The sequence below is a fragment of the Hemiscyllium ocellatum genome, chromosome 11, assembly GCF_020745735.1.
Source record: "Hemiscyllium ocellatum isolate sHemOce1 chromosome 11, sHemOce1.pat.X.cur, whole genome shotgun sequence".
Taxonomy (NCBI): Eukaryota; Metazoa; Chordata; class Chondrichthyes; order Orectolobiformes; family Hemiscylliidae; genus Hemiscyllium; species Hemiscyllium ocellatum.
Window position 1 is genome coordinate 67421342 of NC_083411.1, and position 15103 is coordinate 67436444.

The 15103-nt window shown below is 42.9% G+C and overlaps 1 protein-coding gene across 3 annotated transcripts in view; it reads right to left on the minus strand.

Moving 5' to 3' along the window:
• The window catches only part of pls3 (plastin 3 (T isoform)), a 115090-nt gene that overhangs the window by 50414 nt on the left and 49573 nt on the right, over positions 1-15103 (minus strand). For all 3 annotated transcript variants that reach the window (XM_060832599.1, XM_060832601.1, XM_060832600.1), the window contains exons 2-3: positions 11371-11483; positions 7213-7376 (exon numbers count right to left, since the gene is read on the minus strand). In XM_060832599.1, coding sequence (XP_060688582.1) covers positions 7213-7376; positions 11371-11437 — 231 coding nt within the window. In that variant the 5' untranslated portion in view covers positions 11438-11483. The remainder of the gene's footprint in view (positions 1-7212; positions 7377-11370; positions 11484-15103) is intronic.

The following is a 15103-nucleotide window of genomic DNA, read 5'->3' on the forward strand; positions in this document are numbered from 1 at the left end:
AAAGGGTGGTACGCATATGGAATAAGCTGCAGGCGGAAGTGGTTGAGGTGGGTACATTAAAAACATTCAAAAGGCATTCAGACAAATACACGGATAGGAAAGGTTTTGATGGATATGGGCCAAGTACAGGGAAATGGGGTTAGCGTGGATAGACATTTTGGTCTGCACGGACCAGTTTGGACCAAAGGGCCTAGCTCCATCCTGTAGACTCTATGACAATGCTGGGCATACCCACCTTCTTTCCAATAAAATGTCATCTGTAAGAAAGTGTGCACTGCTAAAGTCATAGAGATTTACAGCACGGAAACAGACCCTTCAGTCCAACTCACCCAGACCAACCAGATATAATAACCTAATCTAGTCCCATGTGCCAACACTTAGTCCATATCCCACTAAACCTTTCCTATTCCTAGGAGAAAGTGAGGACTGCAGATGCTGGAGATCAGAGCTGAAAATGTGTTGCTGGAAAAGTGCAGCAGGTCAGGCAGCATCCAAGGAGCAGGAGAATCAACGTTTCGGGCATGAGCCCTGAAAAAAGTCGATTCTCCTGCTCCTTGGATGCTGCCTGACCTGCTGCGCTTTTCCAGCAACACATTTTCAGCCCTTCCTATTCCGACACCCACCTTGGTGCCTTTTAAATGCTGTAATTGTACTAGCCTCCACCATTTTCTCTAGCAGCTCAGTCCATACTCTCACCACTCTCTGTGAAAAAGTTATCTCTTAGGTCCCTTTTATATCTCCCCTACTCATCCTAAACCTATGCCCTCTAGTTCTGGACTCCCCCACCCCAGGGAAAAGACTTGGTCTACTTATCCTATCCACGCCCCTCATGATTTTACAAACCTCTATAATGTCACCTCTCAGCCTCCGATGCTAATTAAATGAGCAAACAAAGGCAAACACCATATTCTATTTGGATCAAGTTTAACGTAAGGTCAGGTCTGCATAAAGTTCTCATCTTCCAGTTAACAGATTGTGTTTTCCCTTTGGGTTAGTCATCCCAAGTCTCACATGACTTGGCACACTGTACATTATCCTGCTGTACCACTCTCCCAGTCAGAACTGATTGGTAGGATCGGACTTCTGGTGTTCCCGAAGGATATGTAACTGAGTTCCATTTTTAAACACGAATCAATTACTTAAATGAAGGAATAAAGAGAATAATTACGCCAAACCAGGGAGGCACAATAAGCCAAGTAAATAGGAAGGGAAAGTTTCACAGGGACATTGGCAGGACAAGTGAGTGGGCAAAAACTGGCAGATTTGTTCAACATGGGAAATTGAGGAGTTACCCTGGAATGGAAACTATCCATCTTTTTCAGCTTAAAAACTAGAAAATAGCTCACCCCTTGTTAACTGCCCTATGGAGTTAATCATTCTAATGAACACAGATTTGCCTATTGACTTCTGGCACAGGAACTTCATTTTGGTAGCTGATGAGATAATTTCTAGCTCTGCACATCTCAATTGGCAACCACTGATTAGTCCACCGTGATCACGTCTGCGGAAACAGTTTTAAATTTATGACCTCATTAAAGAAAAGGCCGCTAGAATCCTTGGTAATTATTCTGAGCAATCACCTGCCCCAGCTTTTCCGGACTAAGTTACTGAATATTTTTGAACATACTTTCATGAGCTGCTTGTCAACTTTCATCCAACGTACAACTGATTCGGGGAGAAGGCAGTTTGTTATGGACTAGGCCAAACCACTCAAAACATTCTTAAGCAGGCAGCCCTACACCTAACTTTTCAATTTGTTTCAGTAAGTGTACAGTGAAAATTACCCAGACTAAGATAGCTAGGTTGACCACTAGATCTTAAAACAGACAAAAAAAAAACTTTATACACAAAATTAACCAATGAAACACAAAGAACAGAATAAAGACCCTTACAGAACTCAACCTATCCAGCTAGACTTAATTATGCTGTTCCAAATATACACAACAGTCCCAATAAGCAAACTCCCTTTAAAACCCAGTATAAGGAACACCTGCTTACAGGTTGAAGTTGAAGGGCAGAAAAGAGAGAGAGTTTCCACACAGCTCCCTTTTGAACCTCCAACTGGTTCAAGACTGAACTAAAACAGTTCAGCTCAGCTAAATAGCTGACCACTCCCCTTTCCTTATACAGGTCACTTCTAAAACATGACCACTTTGGCCTGAAGTCTCATCTGTTTACATATAAACAAAAGGCCTCTCAAAATCCTTTTCACCTCTGTACCAAACCAGACTGATCGGAGCCACACCCAGTTTATTGCCCCTCTGAAAAAATTCAAGGACAGTGTCTCCTTGAGCCAAGGAACAGGTTTGAAAAAAAAAGGACTACCTTTGTGACAAGTTACCGACAGTGACTGCCTGAAAGCTTCATTGAAGTATCAATATCAAAATTTCCTAAGAAAGTTCAGCAAAGTAGTGGGACTCACTGATAAACCACATAATGGTACTCACTGACAAACCAGCTTTACATCTGGCTTAGGAAGGGCTAACTAGGAGTACAGAGTATGAAATAGCAGGAAACACTATTTTTCATATCATGTTCAAGGGAATTTCATGGGCGTGTTATAAGATGGAACATCTTTCCCTCTTTTTATCACTGGTCGTCATTGTTAAGTACAGGAGGGGGTCCTGTTACTTTGCTCTAATAATACATATAGGTTGAGGTGCTTGCTTTACTGCAGAAATTTCATTTTTGACTACCAATTCAATTATCTCCTTTGCCTACTTAGCATCAAATTGCTTATATGGTTTTTCAACAAATCTATACTCCCGAGAAACTGCTTTGAAACCACTCAAGCTAATTTGTTCTTGAGCCATATTGGGAAGACACATCACTAAGAATTAGAAAGAAACTCTACTTTAAGACATTAATTGACATAGTCCCAGCAAATGGTGCCCCAAATTCCTCCTACAGTCACCATGGCAAGGAAATTGCCGAATTTCCTACATTTCTAAGCCGATGCTGGCATGTGAACCAGGATATGTGGGAATGAATGATGTAAGATACAACAACTTCACTAGTCCTGATAGAGGCATGCTTCTAACTGAAAGCCAAAGACATTAAAACAAAATCATTAAGTTTAAAGGTGCCTCCTAAGCTTCAAAAGCACTTCAGTTATGTACTTGAAAACTGGGAGAGCATTACGCCGCCAGATCTTACTTTACGCTTACACAGCAAATCGGGAGGTGATGGCCTAAGTTAGAGACTCAGAGAATGTTCTGGAGGTCCAGGTTCGAATCTTGCCACAGCAGATGGTGGAATTTGAATTCAATAAATATCTGGAATTAAAGAGTCTAAATGATGACCCATTGTCAATTGTTGGGGGAAAAAAAACCCATCTAATATCCTTCAAAGAAGGAATCCACTTTCCTTAGACGGTCTGGCCTACATGTGACCCCAGACCCACAGCAATGTGGTTGACTCTTAACTGGGCAGTTCAGGATGGACACTAAATACTGCCTGGTCAGCAATGTCCTCATTCCATGAATGAAGAACGAACAAGAAAAGTTGTGAAAAAATGCAACAAATACTTAAATGAGGTCTAAACTGATAATCAACATCTCCAATAAAAGTCACCTCAAGAGGGTTCCCCAGCCTTTTACGTATCTTGAGAAACATTTCGTGAGGCATTCTGGGCTTAACTAACTTGAAAAGAAAATTCGAGGGCAGAATTCATGACAAAATAGTTGCTGCTGACTTAAACTCTTTAACCTTGAAGCTCCAGCTGGGAAACAGCAGTCATAACACAGGGAAACCTCCTACATCACCACAAACCCAGCAGAAGGGAAATTCGACTAACAGGTTAAACTGTTTCAAAAGATTTACAAACTAGAACAGGAATGTGCCATTACCCATCACCCCACCCCCAAGTCATTCCCCTCCATTCAACAAGAAATGATTGTTTTGTCTGTGACCATAATGCCATATTCCAACACATAATCAGTTAGCTTCACCCGGTATTTAGATTAGGTTAGATTAGATTACCTACAGAATGGAAAGAGGCCCTTCGGCCCAACACGCCCACACCGACCCTCCGAAGAGAAGCCAATCTATATTTAACCCCTGGGTAAAAACAATGACTGCAGATGCTGGAAACCAGATTCTGGATTAGTGGTGCTGGAAGAGCACAGCAGTTCAGGCAGCATCCGAGGAGAAGTAAAATCGACATTTCAAGCAAAAAACCTTCATCAGGATGAAGGGCTTTTCCTGATGAAGGGCTTTTGCCCAAAACATCGATTTTACTGCTCCTCAGATACTGCCTGAACTGCTGTGCTCTTCCAGCACCACTAATCCAGAATATATTTACCCCTGACTAATCCATTTAATTGGCAATTTAGCATGGCCAATTCACCTAAGCTGCATATCCTTGGACTGTGGGATGAAACCAGCGCACCTGGAGGAAACCCAAACAGACATGGGGAGAATGTGCAAACTCCACACAGACAGTTGCCTGAGACGGGAATTGAACCTGGGTCCCTGGCGCTGAGAGGCAATGGTGCTAATCACTGAGCCACCGTGTTAGTCAAAAATATATTTAACTCAGTGTTTAGAAATATCGCAAGACCCTGCTGCCAGCCTGCTCTCTGCGGAAGAGAAAGTTCCAAAGAAAGGATTTCTCTTCCTGTGACTTAAGTGGACGACCTATTTTTAAACTGTCCTTTTTTGTTCCTCAGTTCTGAGGAAGGGTCACATGACCCACAATGCTAACTGATTTCTCTCCACGACGCTGCCACAAGCTTTTCCAGCAACTTCTATTTTTGTTTCTGTCTAGTTCTAGTCGGCCTCTTTCATCATTGGACACAGGAATTGAGCAACTCAGCCCTTTGAGCTTTATCAAGGTCCCTCAGGATTTTACATGTTCCAGTTCGATCGCTTTCCATTCTTCAAAAACTCCAGTGGATAAAGGCACTAACTGTTCAACCTTTCCTCTCAGAAGTCAACAGCACACCCAGGAATCACTGAATTTCCTCATAACGTTTTCACAACATGTTTAAGCATCGACAAAATCTGAATATACTATAAACATTGGATACACAGAGTTGCATACACACAGTAGATAGGACAAAACATTTGATTTTGGCAGAGAAATAAAGTGCAGATTTATAAGTGATTGGGAAAAGACTCAGCAACAACATGAGGAAACAGACTTTTATGGAGCAAATGGTTATGATCTGGAATGCACTGCCCAAGAGTGCAAAGGAAGCAGCTTCAATAAAGGCCTTCCAAAAAGAATCAGATAATTATCAGCTTAAAAAAAAACACTTGGAAGGTCACAAAGTAAAAGGTTTGGAAGTGGAGCTAGCTTATTTGCTTTAACAGAGAGCCAGTTTGAACACACAGAGCTGAATCAACTTTATCCATTTCATGATTCTACTTTCCTATGGTCACAGCAGTCTTCAATCGTGTTTTTTTTGTGTGTGTTACTGAACACTGAAACTGCTTATGTAAAAACACTTCAGTCTCCAACTTGGACAGTACAGCATCTGAACTTTGGGGTAGAAAAACAGAAACTGTAAGGTGCACGAAGCTGATTTGCTTAGGATACCTCAAAATTTGTCAGACTGTACACTTTCCAGGCCCCTTTGACAAAGGGGCTTGTTTTCCTGGCTGTGCTGAGATTTCATGGATCAATAGGGACTGTCATCATTAATGTGGATGTGGAACCAGGAGGGCCAGGGGAGGAACAGAACTGATTGTAGCCTCAGCTGGACAACTGATCACCCCCTTCCACTCTCCACCTAAACTCTGCAACAAAGCAGCCCAGCCTGCTCTCCAACATCCCCTCCCTTGAAGCTATTGCCTTTTTTTGGGGGGGGGGGGGGGAAGAAAGAGAGGAGGTGGTGGGGAAGGGTTTAAATGAGCAACCTCAGCACATTCTGATTGTAAATGAATTTGCACCAGAATTTGGGCCCAACGTGCAAAGTTTTGGCCTGAGCAAATCCAGGATATATAAGCAGTGCGGTATCAGACTCTGTCCAAGGGGTGACAATTCAATGTCTGGCACTGCTCCTCTAACTGATGAGTACTATATCAAGTTTGAGAGAGACTTTGACTATCTTTCTGTCAGGCAGGAGAAACTAAAAGAATATAACAATGTCCATGAAATAAAACAAGAGGAGAATTCCTCAACAATCACAAACATAAAACAACCTGATAATCCATTTGCTTTGCAACCCAGCACAATCCACACATTCCATAGACATGTTGGAACTAGAGGCAAATCATGCTTAAAGCAGAGCCATCATGAACCACAAACATGCAGAAATTGCTGAGACAGAAAAAAATAAGACTTACTATGCACCCAGAAACCAAAACAAAAGAGGGTTTAATAAAAACAAGTATAAGTGAAGAGATCACATAAAATATTAAAATTCACTTTAAAAAATAACTGAGTAATACAGGTTAGCAGTTTAATACCCCATGATTTTTCATGCTTTTCTCAATTCAATTTTTCAGCTTCAGTTACTGCGCATTTAAAGTTTTGATTAGATGCTCTACAGTGTGGAACCAGGCCCTTCGGCCCAACAATTTCACACCAATCCTCCGAAGAGTAATCCACCCAGACCCATTCCCCTCTGACTAATGCACCTAACACAATTGGCAATTTAAAATGGCCACTTCACCTGTCCCATACATCTTTGGACTGTGGGAGGAAACCGGAGCACCTGGAGAAAACCCACGCAGACACAGGGAGAATGTGCAAACGCCATACAGACAGTTGCTGGAATTGAACTTGGGTCCCTGGTGCTGTGAGGCAGCAGTGCTGACCACTGAGCCATCATGCTGCCCCTGTTGCTGTTGGATTCATGAAAAAAAGGGGATAAGGAAATGGAATGCAAAATTGTTTTCATTTACTGGGCTTGCTAGCATATTTACAGCACATGATGCTGATTGAATAAATCATGCGAACAAGGATCCCACATTCTTACTTCAGGACCTGCAGATAACCAGATGAATTGCATCACTCTGCAGCTGAGCACAAGCATTCCAAAACAAAATGCTAAGCAAGAGCAATTAATAGCTGCTAAATTGTTAAGAATGGAATCTTAACTCTGTACTTGTTTTACAGGTACTGTGGGATCAGTCACTGCTGGATTAATTAATGTCTAACATGAAGGACACAGTAAGTTAGGAATGTGAGGCCAACGACCAATCTAAGTTCTGGGCTACAACAGATTTCTACGTAGACTGAGGTCATAGCGCAAGGACACTTACAGAAACAAACTCCTCAAAGCTGATCTTGCGATCTTTGTTTTTGTCTCCTTCAATCATGAGATTTTCAACGATTTCTCGTATTTTGAAGCCAGGCAATGAAACATTGGCTTCACGGAAAAGATCATGGAGTTCCGAGTCATTAATGTAGCCATTGCTGTTTAGATCTATCCAGATAAACAAAAGTTTTACAATTAAAAATAAACCAAAACAATCATATGTAATACTTGCCAATTTGGAAAAGGCCAAATCATCTCAATTTCCATCTTCAAATGCATCTAACAGATTACACCTCCCAGGTCATCACTTAAGGTTAAAACCAATCATAAAACATATTATAAGTTTATGATTACAATTTGCATCTGTCTGCAAGTATGTTTTATACCTATAATGAAAAGTACATCTCAGTCTTGCAAGTGACGTGAAAGACATTTAGCACATATGCCTATCATGGTGCATTTAGACACAATTTTTTCTTCCTGTCTACGCACTTTTAACTGCCAAAAATGTTTGCTCCATTTAACCATGCTGTCAGAATTCTGAACAACGTTCAGGTGAAAATGACAGTGAAAGTTTGGCTTTCATCACATTGTGAGGTTTCAAGAAACAAAACGCAATTGACTCAAAAAGTATACTTGAGTGCAAACTGTAAATTGAGATCAGAACAAACAAATCAGGCAGAGGTCTGCATTTAATCTTAGAAATTTGCTATCCTTTTAAGTGACATTAGGATCATTCAATTAATGACTTCCTTTAGTATTTTTCAAGAAAGAGTTGGATAGAGCTCTTAAGGAAAGTGGAATCAAAGGTTATGGGGATAAAACAGGAACAGGATACTGATTGAGGATGATCAGCCATGATCATAATAAAAGGTAGTGCTGGCTCGAAAGGCAGAATGGCCTACTCCTGCACCTATTGATTAGAAGCTTATGACATCGATATTATTATTGACAAAATTGAACCTCAAACTCATTCATGGAAAACTTTTGAGGGTGGAGTATGAGGGGTAAATTTCTCAGGAAGCTCCCTCCCTACTTTTATTCATTGGCAGGGAACAGTAAGTCCTTTTGATGCCACAAGTTAAAAATGCATGCTGCTGAATTAGAAGCAAACCAGTCATTGGTTGTAGGTCAGTATTAACTATGTGTATGCTTGAGTCCTTCTTCCAAGTTAACAATGGCTGACCAGTATACACAAAATAAGACCCAAAATCACAACCCACAAATTGTGTAGGTTTAAGAAATCATCCTACAAAGGAAAAGTGAGTAGTAAAAGACAGGGAGAAACTCCGAGCAGTCACCATGATTCAGGCAAACTACTGGACCTGTAGACTGATGGGCTCCCAGGACCAGTTGGCCTGCATTCGTGCGTCTTAAAAGAAACAGGCGCAGAGATAGTCCAAACATTGGTTAAAAATCCTCCCATCTGTTGGATTCTGAAAGAGTGCATTGAAAAATAACAGATGTAAGTAAAGCCACCATAGCCCCAGAGGACCAAGGGCTGCTCGTTCAGAGTGACAGAGATATGATTGGAGGGGTGGGGGGTGAGATAGTGTTTAACGTGAGGGTCACCATACCTTGGGCGAGGTACATGCTTGAGAAGACAAGACCTTCGTGGTGAGTCAGCCATTGTGGGAATTGAACCAGTGCTGTTAATGTCATTCTGCATTGCAAACCACTATCCAGCTGACTGAGGTGGCTGACCCCCAACAAACATTACACCTTCATTCAGAAAGGAGGGGAAAATAGGAAGAAGGAAACTGTAGACCAGCTAGTCATAGGGAAATCGCTAGAATCCATTATCGAGGTGGTTATAGCAGAATACTTAGAAATCAGATTCAATGTGGATTTGCTTAATGGAAAATGCTGTTGAACTAATCTGTTTGAATTTTTTTTTGAGGAACTAACAAACAAAGCTAGATAAAAGGGAACATGTGGATTTTGCATACTGGGATTTCCAGAAGGTATTATCAAAAGCTACCACACGAAATAAGAGCTGATGTTCTGAGGGTAACATTTGAATAAATGATTGGTTAGGTTAACAAGGAGAAATGGGTCTTTTTCACCTTGGCAAGCTGTAACCTGTGGGGTGCTACAGGAATCATTGCTGGATTGTAAATATTTGTAAGCTGTATCAATGTCTGAACTAAGGGTCAAAACTGAAGTTTGTTCGATTTGCTGGTGACATCAAGTTACATCAGAAAACACATTGCCAAGAGGTAGTATACAGCCTGCAAAGAGATACAGATCGGCTAAGCAAATGGTCAAAAACACAGTGGATGAACTTTAACGTGAACTTGCTGACTTTGCTGGAAAAACACGGAATGATGTTACCGCAACAAAAACACATTGCAGATCTTAGTGGTGCAGAGGGATCTCAGAACACTGGTACATGAATCACCAAAAGATATTGCATTGTTAATTATTAGTCTCTGGAATATAATAAGAGGGAGGCTTTATTACATCTGTACTGGGTGTTGGTGACAGCACATCTGTGCCCAAGTTGGTTTCCTTATTTGAAAAGGAAACTAGAAGACATTCAGAGAAAGTTCACTCAACTGAATCCAGGAATAAGGGATTTAATAGGTTGGGTCTGTATCTGTTGGAATTGAGAAGTGAGGAAATCTTATTGAAACAAATAGTTTTCAGCAGATCTAATAGGAAACTGGAACCGTCATAGAATCCCTAGTGCAGAAACAGGCCATTCAGCCCTCAAGTCCGCATTGGTCCTCCAAAGAGCATTCCATCCAGACCCACCGCCTTACTCTATCCCTGTAACCACTGTGTTTCCCATGGCTCATCCTCCTAACCTGCACATCCCTAAACACCATGAGCAATTTCCCAAGGCCAATCCACCTAATCTGCACATCTTTGGACTGTGGAAGGAAACTAGAGCACTCAGAGGAAACCCATACAGACATGGTGAATGGGCAAACTCCACACAGATAGTCATCTGAGGTGGGAATCGAACCTGGATCAATGGAGCTGTGAGGCTGATACGCTAACCACTGAGCCGCCATGCCATTCACGCCCCCTCTTGTGGGGGAAGCTGAGTTCCAGGGGACTCTGTTTGGAGTTGGTGATTTTTCTTTCTCTTAGAGAATGGTCTTGCACAGATGCAGTGGAGGCCGGCTCATTGAATTACTTCAAGGCAGAGTTCAGATAGATTTCTGATCAATACCAAAGTTAAGGGTTATTGGATACCAACACGAAAGTAGAGCTTAAATCACAACTAAATGAACTATAATTTCACTGAATGAATGAGTATGAATGGTTTAATTGTACTTCGAAGTCTGATATTGAAAAGGGAATTATAACGCACTAACTGTAGTTCCAGTAAGTGAATCTGGTGCATCAATATTAATGATGTACACTGGCTAGAACAACAAGTAGCCACACTGAACACTGTGGTTACAGCAACTTCATTGATTTTTTTTAAGAATTAGAATTAGAATTCCTACAGGGTGGAAACAGGCCTTTTGGCCCAACAAGTCCACACTCTCCCTCCAAGGAGTATCCCACCCAAACCCATTCCCCTACGTTTACCCCTTACTCATGCACCTAACCTACATCCCTGAACACTATGGGCAAGTTAGCATGGCCAATTCACCTAAATTGCACATCTTTGGACTGTGGGAGGAAACCAGAGCATCCAGAGGTAACCTATGCAGACACGAGGAAAATGTGCAAACTCCACACAGACAGTTGTCAGAGGCTGGAATTGAACCCAGGTCCCTGGTGCTGTGAGGCAGCAGTGCGAGTCACTTTGATGCAAATGAGGCATATCCCAATAAAACAGGATTGATTTGGTTGGGTTGGCAATGGGTATGCACTTAACACAGCAACGTGGCATGCAAACCAAAAGTGAAACAAATAATTCCATCAACTGGCAGCATTGAGAACATGGTTTATGTTGCTAGCTTATAGCATGAGGGAGTCAAATAGGTGGTTGGTCTTCAGGGTTCATGTAGTTACAGCAGAACATTGGTCCACCATCATTCTTCACCTAGAGATATCATCAAATGATTAGGAGAGCCAGGTTCTGACCACTTGATGGTACCACTGGTAGACCCTGCTCAGTGAACAGCCATGTTTATGTGACTCACCAGCAGTGTGCTTTTACAGCTGGTCAGGAAGCACCAAGCATCTGAGGGCTACTCACCAATTTTGTTAAAAGCCTCATGGAGCTCTTCTAGTTCATCCTTTGCAATCTGTGTTACGGTATCCATTTCCTTTCCCACCGATATAATCCAATCTCAGGGTCTGGATTCAAAACTGCAGGGGGAAGGAGAGAGAAATATTCAATTAAGACCTTAAACATCAGAACCACCTCGGTGTACTCTCGCGCAGACTGAAGCAATGGGAGCGTGGTTACAATATTTTGCTTAGTTTCCGGAAACCATGACTGCTGACAGAGACAACTGTCCTGTGGGAAAGCAAAAATAAATCGAATCATGGAATTGTTATGGTGTAAAGGGAAGCCATTCAGCTTATAATCTCTGTACTTGCTCTCCAAATAAATATTTCATCTTGTATCATTCCTTTCTAAGGCAATGCCCTCCACATTTTAACTGCACGCTGTGTGAAGTAGTTCACCCTTTGCCTCTTTATTCTCAATCCTATCAGGAACAGTTTGACCCCCATCTCTTCTGTCGGGACTTCATGAATTCGAATACCTCGATCAGATCTCCTCTTGGCCATATCTTTTCCCAGTAAAACTGTTCGAGTTCTCCAATCTCTCCTCATAGCCAAGTTGCTCACCTGGAAACCATTCTAATAATCTGCACCCTGCTCCTGAAGACTTATTCTCAAACATTAGGCTCTGATTGCATGAGTGTTAGGACCCGAGAAAATGGCAGAAAATGAGACACTGAGCTGCTGGAATTTACATCAGTAGCTGCATGTGCAAGTATTGGTGCCACACTTCTATTTCATGGAAACAACGACTTCCAATCTGCAGAAACCAACCTTCAGATTTAACAGGAAACCTCACTGATCAACTTCAGAACTCTCAACGAATTAAAAAGAAGTTCTGAAGGAAGGTCCCTGGACTTGGACCTGTGTTTTCTCTCCACAGATGCTGCCAGACCTATGTTTTTCCAGCAATTTCTGTATTTGTTTAAAAAAAATCTGATCTCCAAATTAATTGTACTTGGGGACACCACTTAATCTCCACGTGTATTGGGACCTACAGCCACTATGGGTGACACTGCACACAATCATGCATCCTCGAAGCAATGCTTTGTCTTGCACAATACAATGCAACTGTTACATGTGAACAGCAATCCCAGAATCTCTCAAACAACCTCACACAAGTTCTCATGATACACAGTTTCATCACCACTATCTTTCCTGGTGTGACACCAACCCAACTGATGAGACACACTTTTCAAGTGATCTCTCATGCAGTCTCTTGCACACCAGGTAAGACAAGATTGCAAATAGGCATTTCTTCAAAACCCATTCCACTCCTTGGACATTTACATGGAGAATTCAAACACAATATGTTTTCCTGCCAAAATCCTCAACAGGGCTTAAATAAAATTGATGTCCAACTTACAAGGGCAGCACGGTGGCACAGCAGTTAGCACTGCTGCCTCACAACACCTGAGACCCAGGTTCAATTCCCGCCTCAGGCGACTGACTGTGTGGAGTTTGCACGTTCTCCCCGTGTCTGCGTGGATTTCCTCCGGGTGCTCCGGTTTCCTCCCACAGTCCAAAGATGTGCAGGTTAGGTGAATTGGCCATGCTAAATTGCCCGTAGTGTTATGTAGGGGTATGGGTGGGTTGCGCTTCGGCGGGTCGGTGTGGACTTGTTGGGCCGAAGGGCCTGTTTCCACACTGTAAGTCTAATCTAATCTTAAGGTGGTAACAGTGTGAATAGGTTAATTCGGAGGTCTAAAAGTTATGACAATGTGTTCCATTTTGAAATCTAACCAAACAGTCCTCTGATATTATACTTGCACCCGTCCAAAATGTGTCAGTTGAGCATTATTTATTTTCCAATTATTTGCTTTCACTGCAGAGAGGGGAAAGAGATTAATATTGTGTCATTATTCATTGCAAGTAAGTTCAAAGCTGACCAGCCATATCACCTCCTTCGACTCTTGTGGGATCAGGAGTCTTGCCAATCTCTCGGACAAAAGCTTTTAAAATCCACGGTGTGAGAAAGTAAATTTGTAATGTTTACACACCTTGCTCAAGCTGGCAATCAATGAATTGGCACAAGGTTGGATATGGTCATTTTACCAAATGTCTCACCAAAACCCAAGCCAGCAGGCCCTCCGTTTCTTCCCCTCCAAAAGACCCATCCAATCCCCCTCCACCTCCCCAAATGAATCCCCCCCCCCTCAATAACTTTTCCTTCAACTCTTCCCATTTCCTCTAAATAGGGTGGCCACAGGCACTTGCATGGGGCCAAGCTAAGCCTGCTTCTTTGTCAGCTACATCGAACAGTCCCTCTTCAGAACACATCCAGGTGCTGTTCCCCAACTCTTCCCTTGTCACATCGATGACTGCATCAGTGCTGCAGCCTGCACCCAGGCTGAACCGGAGCAGTTTAGCAACTTCACTAACAACTTCCACCCTACCTTCAAATTCACTTGGTCTATCTTGGACACCTCCCTCCCCTTTCTTGACCTCTCCGTTTCCATCTCCAGCGACATGGACTGACATTTAACACAAACCCACAAACTCCCATAACTACCTGGACTACACCTCCTCCCACCCCATATCGTGCAAAAATCTCATTCTGTTTTCCCAATTCCTCTGTCTCCATTGCATCTGTTCTGACGAGGAGATAATCCACTGCCAAGCACCCCAGATATCCACTTATTTTAAGCAACATGCTTCTTCCCCCCCCCCCCCCCCCACTGTCATCCAGACAGCCCTCCACCATACCACACGCCACTGCTCTAAATGCTCCCCTCAAACATAATAAAGACAGTGTCCCCCTTTTCTTTACTTTCAACCCCAATAGCCCCCACATCCAATGTATCATCCTGAAACACTTCTACCAACTCCAAAAAAAAACAGGACATCTTCCCCTACCCACTCCTCTCTGCCTTGCACAAGGACAATTCACCTCACCACTCCCTGGTCCACCAAACCCAACATCCTCCTCCACCTCCATCTGCCACACCCATATCTTCCCCTGCAACCAGAAAAGACTTTCTCTACATCGGTGAGACTCAACATAAATTAAGGGCACATTTCGCTGAGCGTCTCAGCTGGACCCGTGAGGGCCTGCCTGGCCTCTCAGTCACTGCCCATTTCACTCCCCCTTCCCGACATGTCTGTCCTCTGTCTCCTCCGTTGCTGCTGTGAATCAGACCACAAGGTGAAGGATTGCCACCTTATTTTCTGCCTGGGCAGCCTACAGCCTGCAGGACTCAACATTGAGTTCTTCAATTCAAGTACCTTCCCACCCATCCCCCAACTCCCTTCCCAGCCCCTCCCTTCCATTCCACTTACCGACCCTTCCTCACAGCCACCAACTGGACTCATCCCTCCTATTGATCAACCAGGTTGTATCCACTACCAGTATTCACCTATCACTATCTCACCATTCCGCCCCTCTCCTGAACCTCTCCCTGCCTCCCCTCTATCTGCAGCTCCCCCTACCATCATCCCCAGTCCTGAGGAAGGGTTACACTCGAAATGTTGACTTCTCAACCTCCTGATGCTGCCTGGCTTGCTGTGTTCTTCCAGCCTCCTGCTTGTCCACTTTGGATTCCAGTATTCGCAGTTTTTGTCTCTGCCATTAGTTTCAGCCTTCACCATGATCAACAAACCAGACCAAGCAGTTCTAAAGTTCAAAAGTAATGACACAGACTTTCCAAGGACAAGAAAATCAAATGGGAGTTACAAATGAAGACTCTAAAATCCCCGTTGGT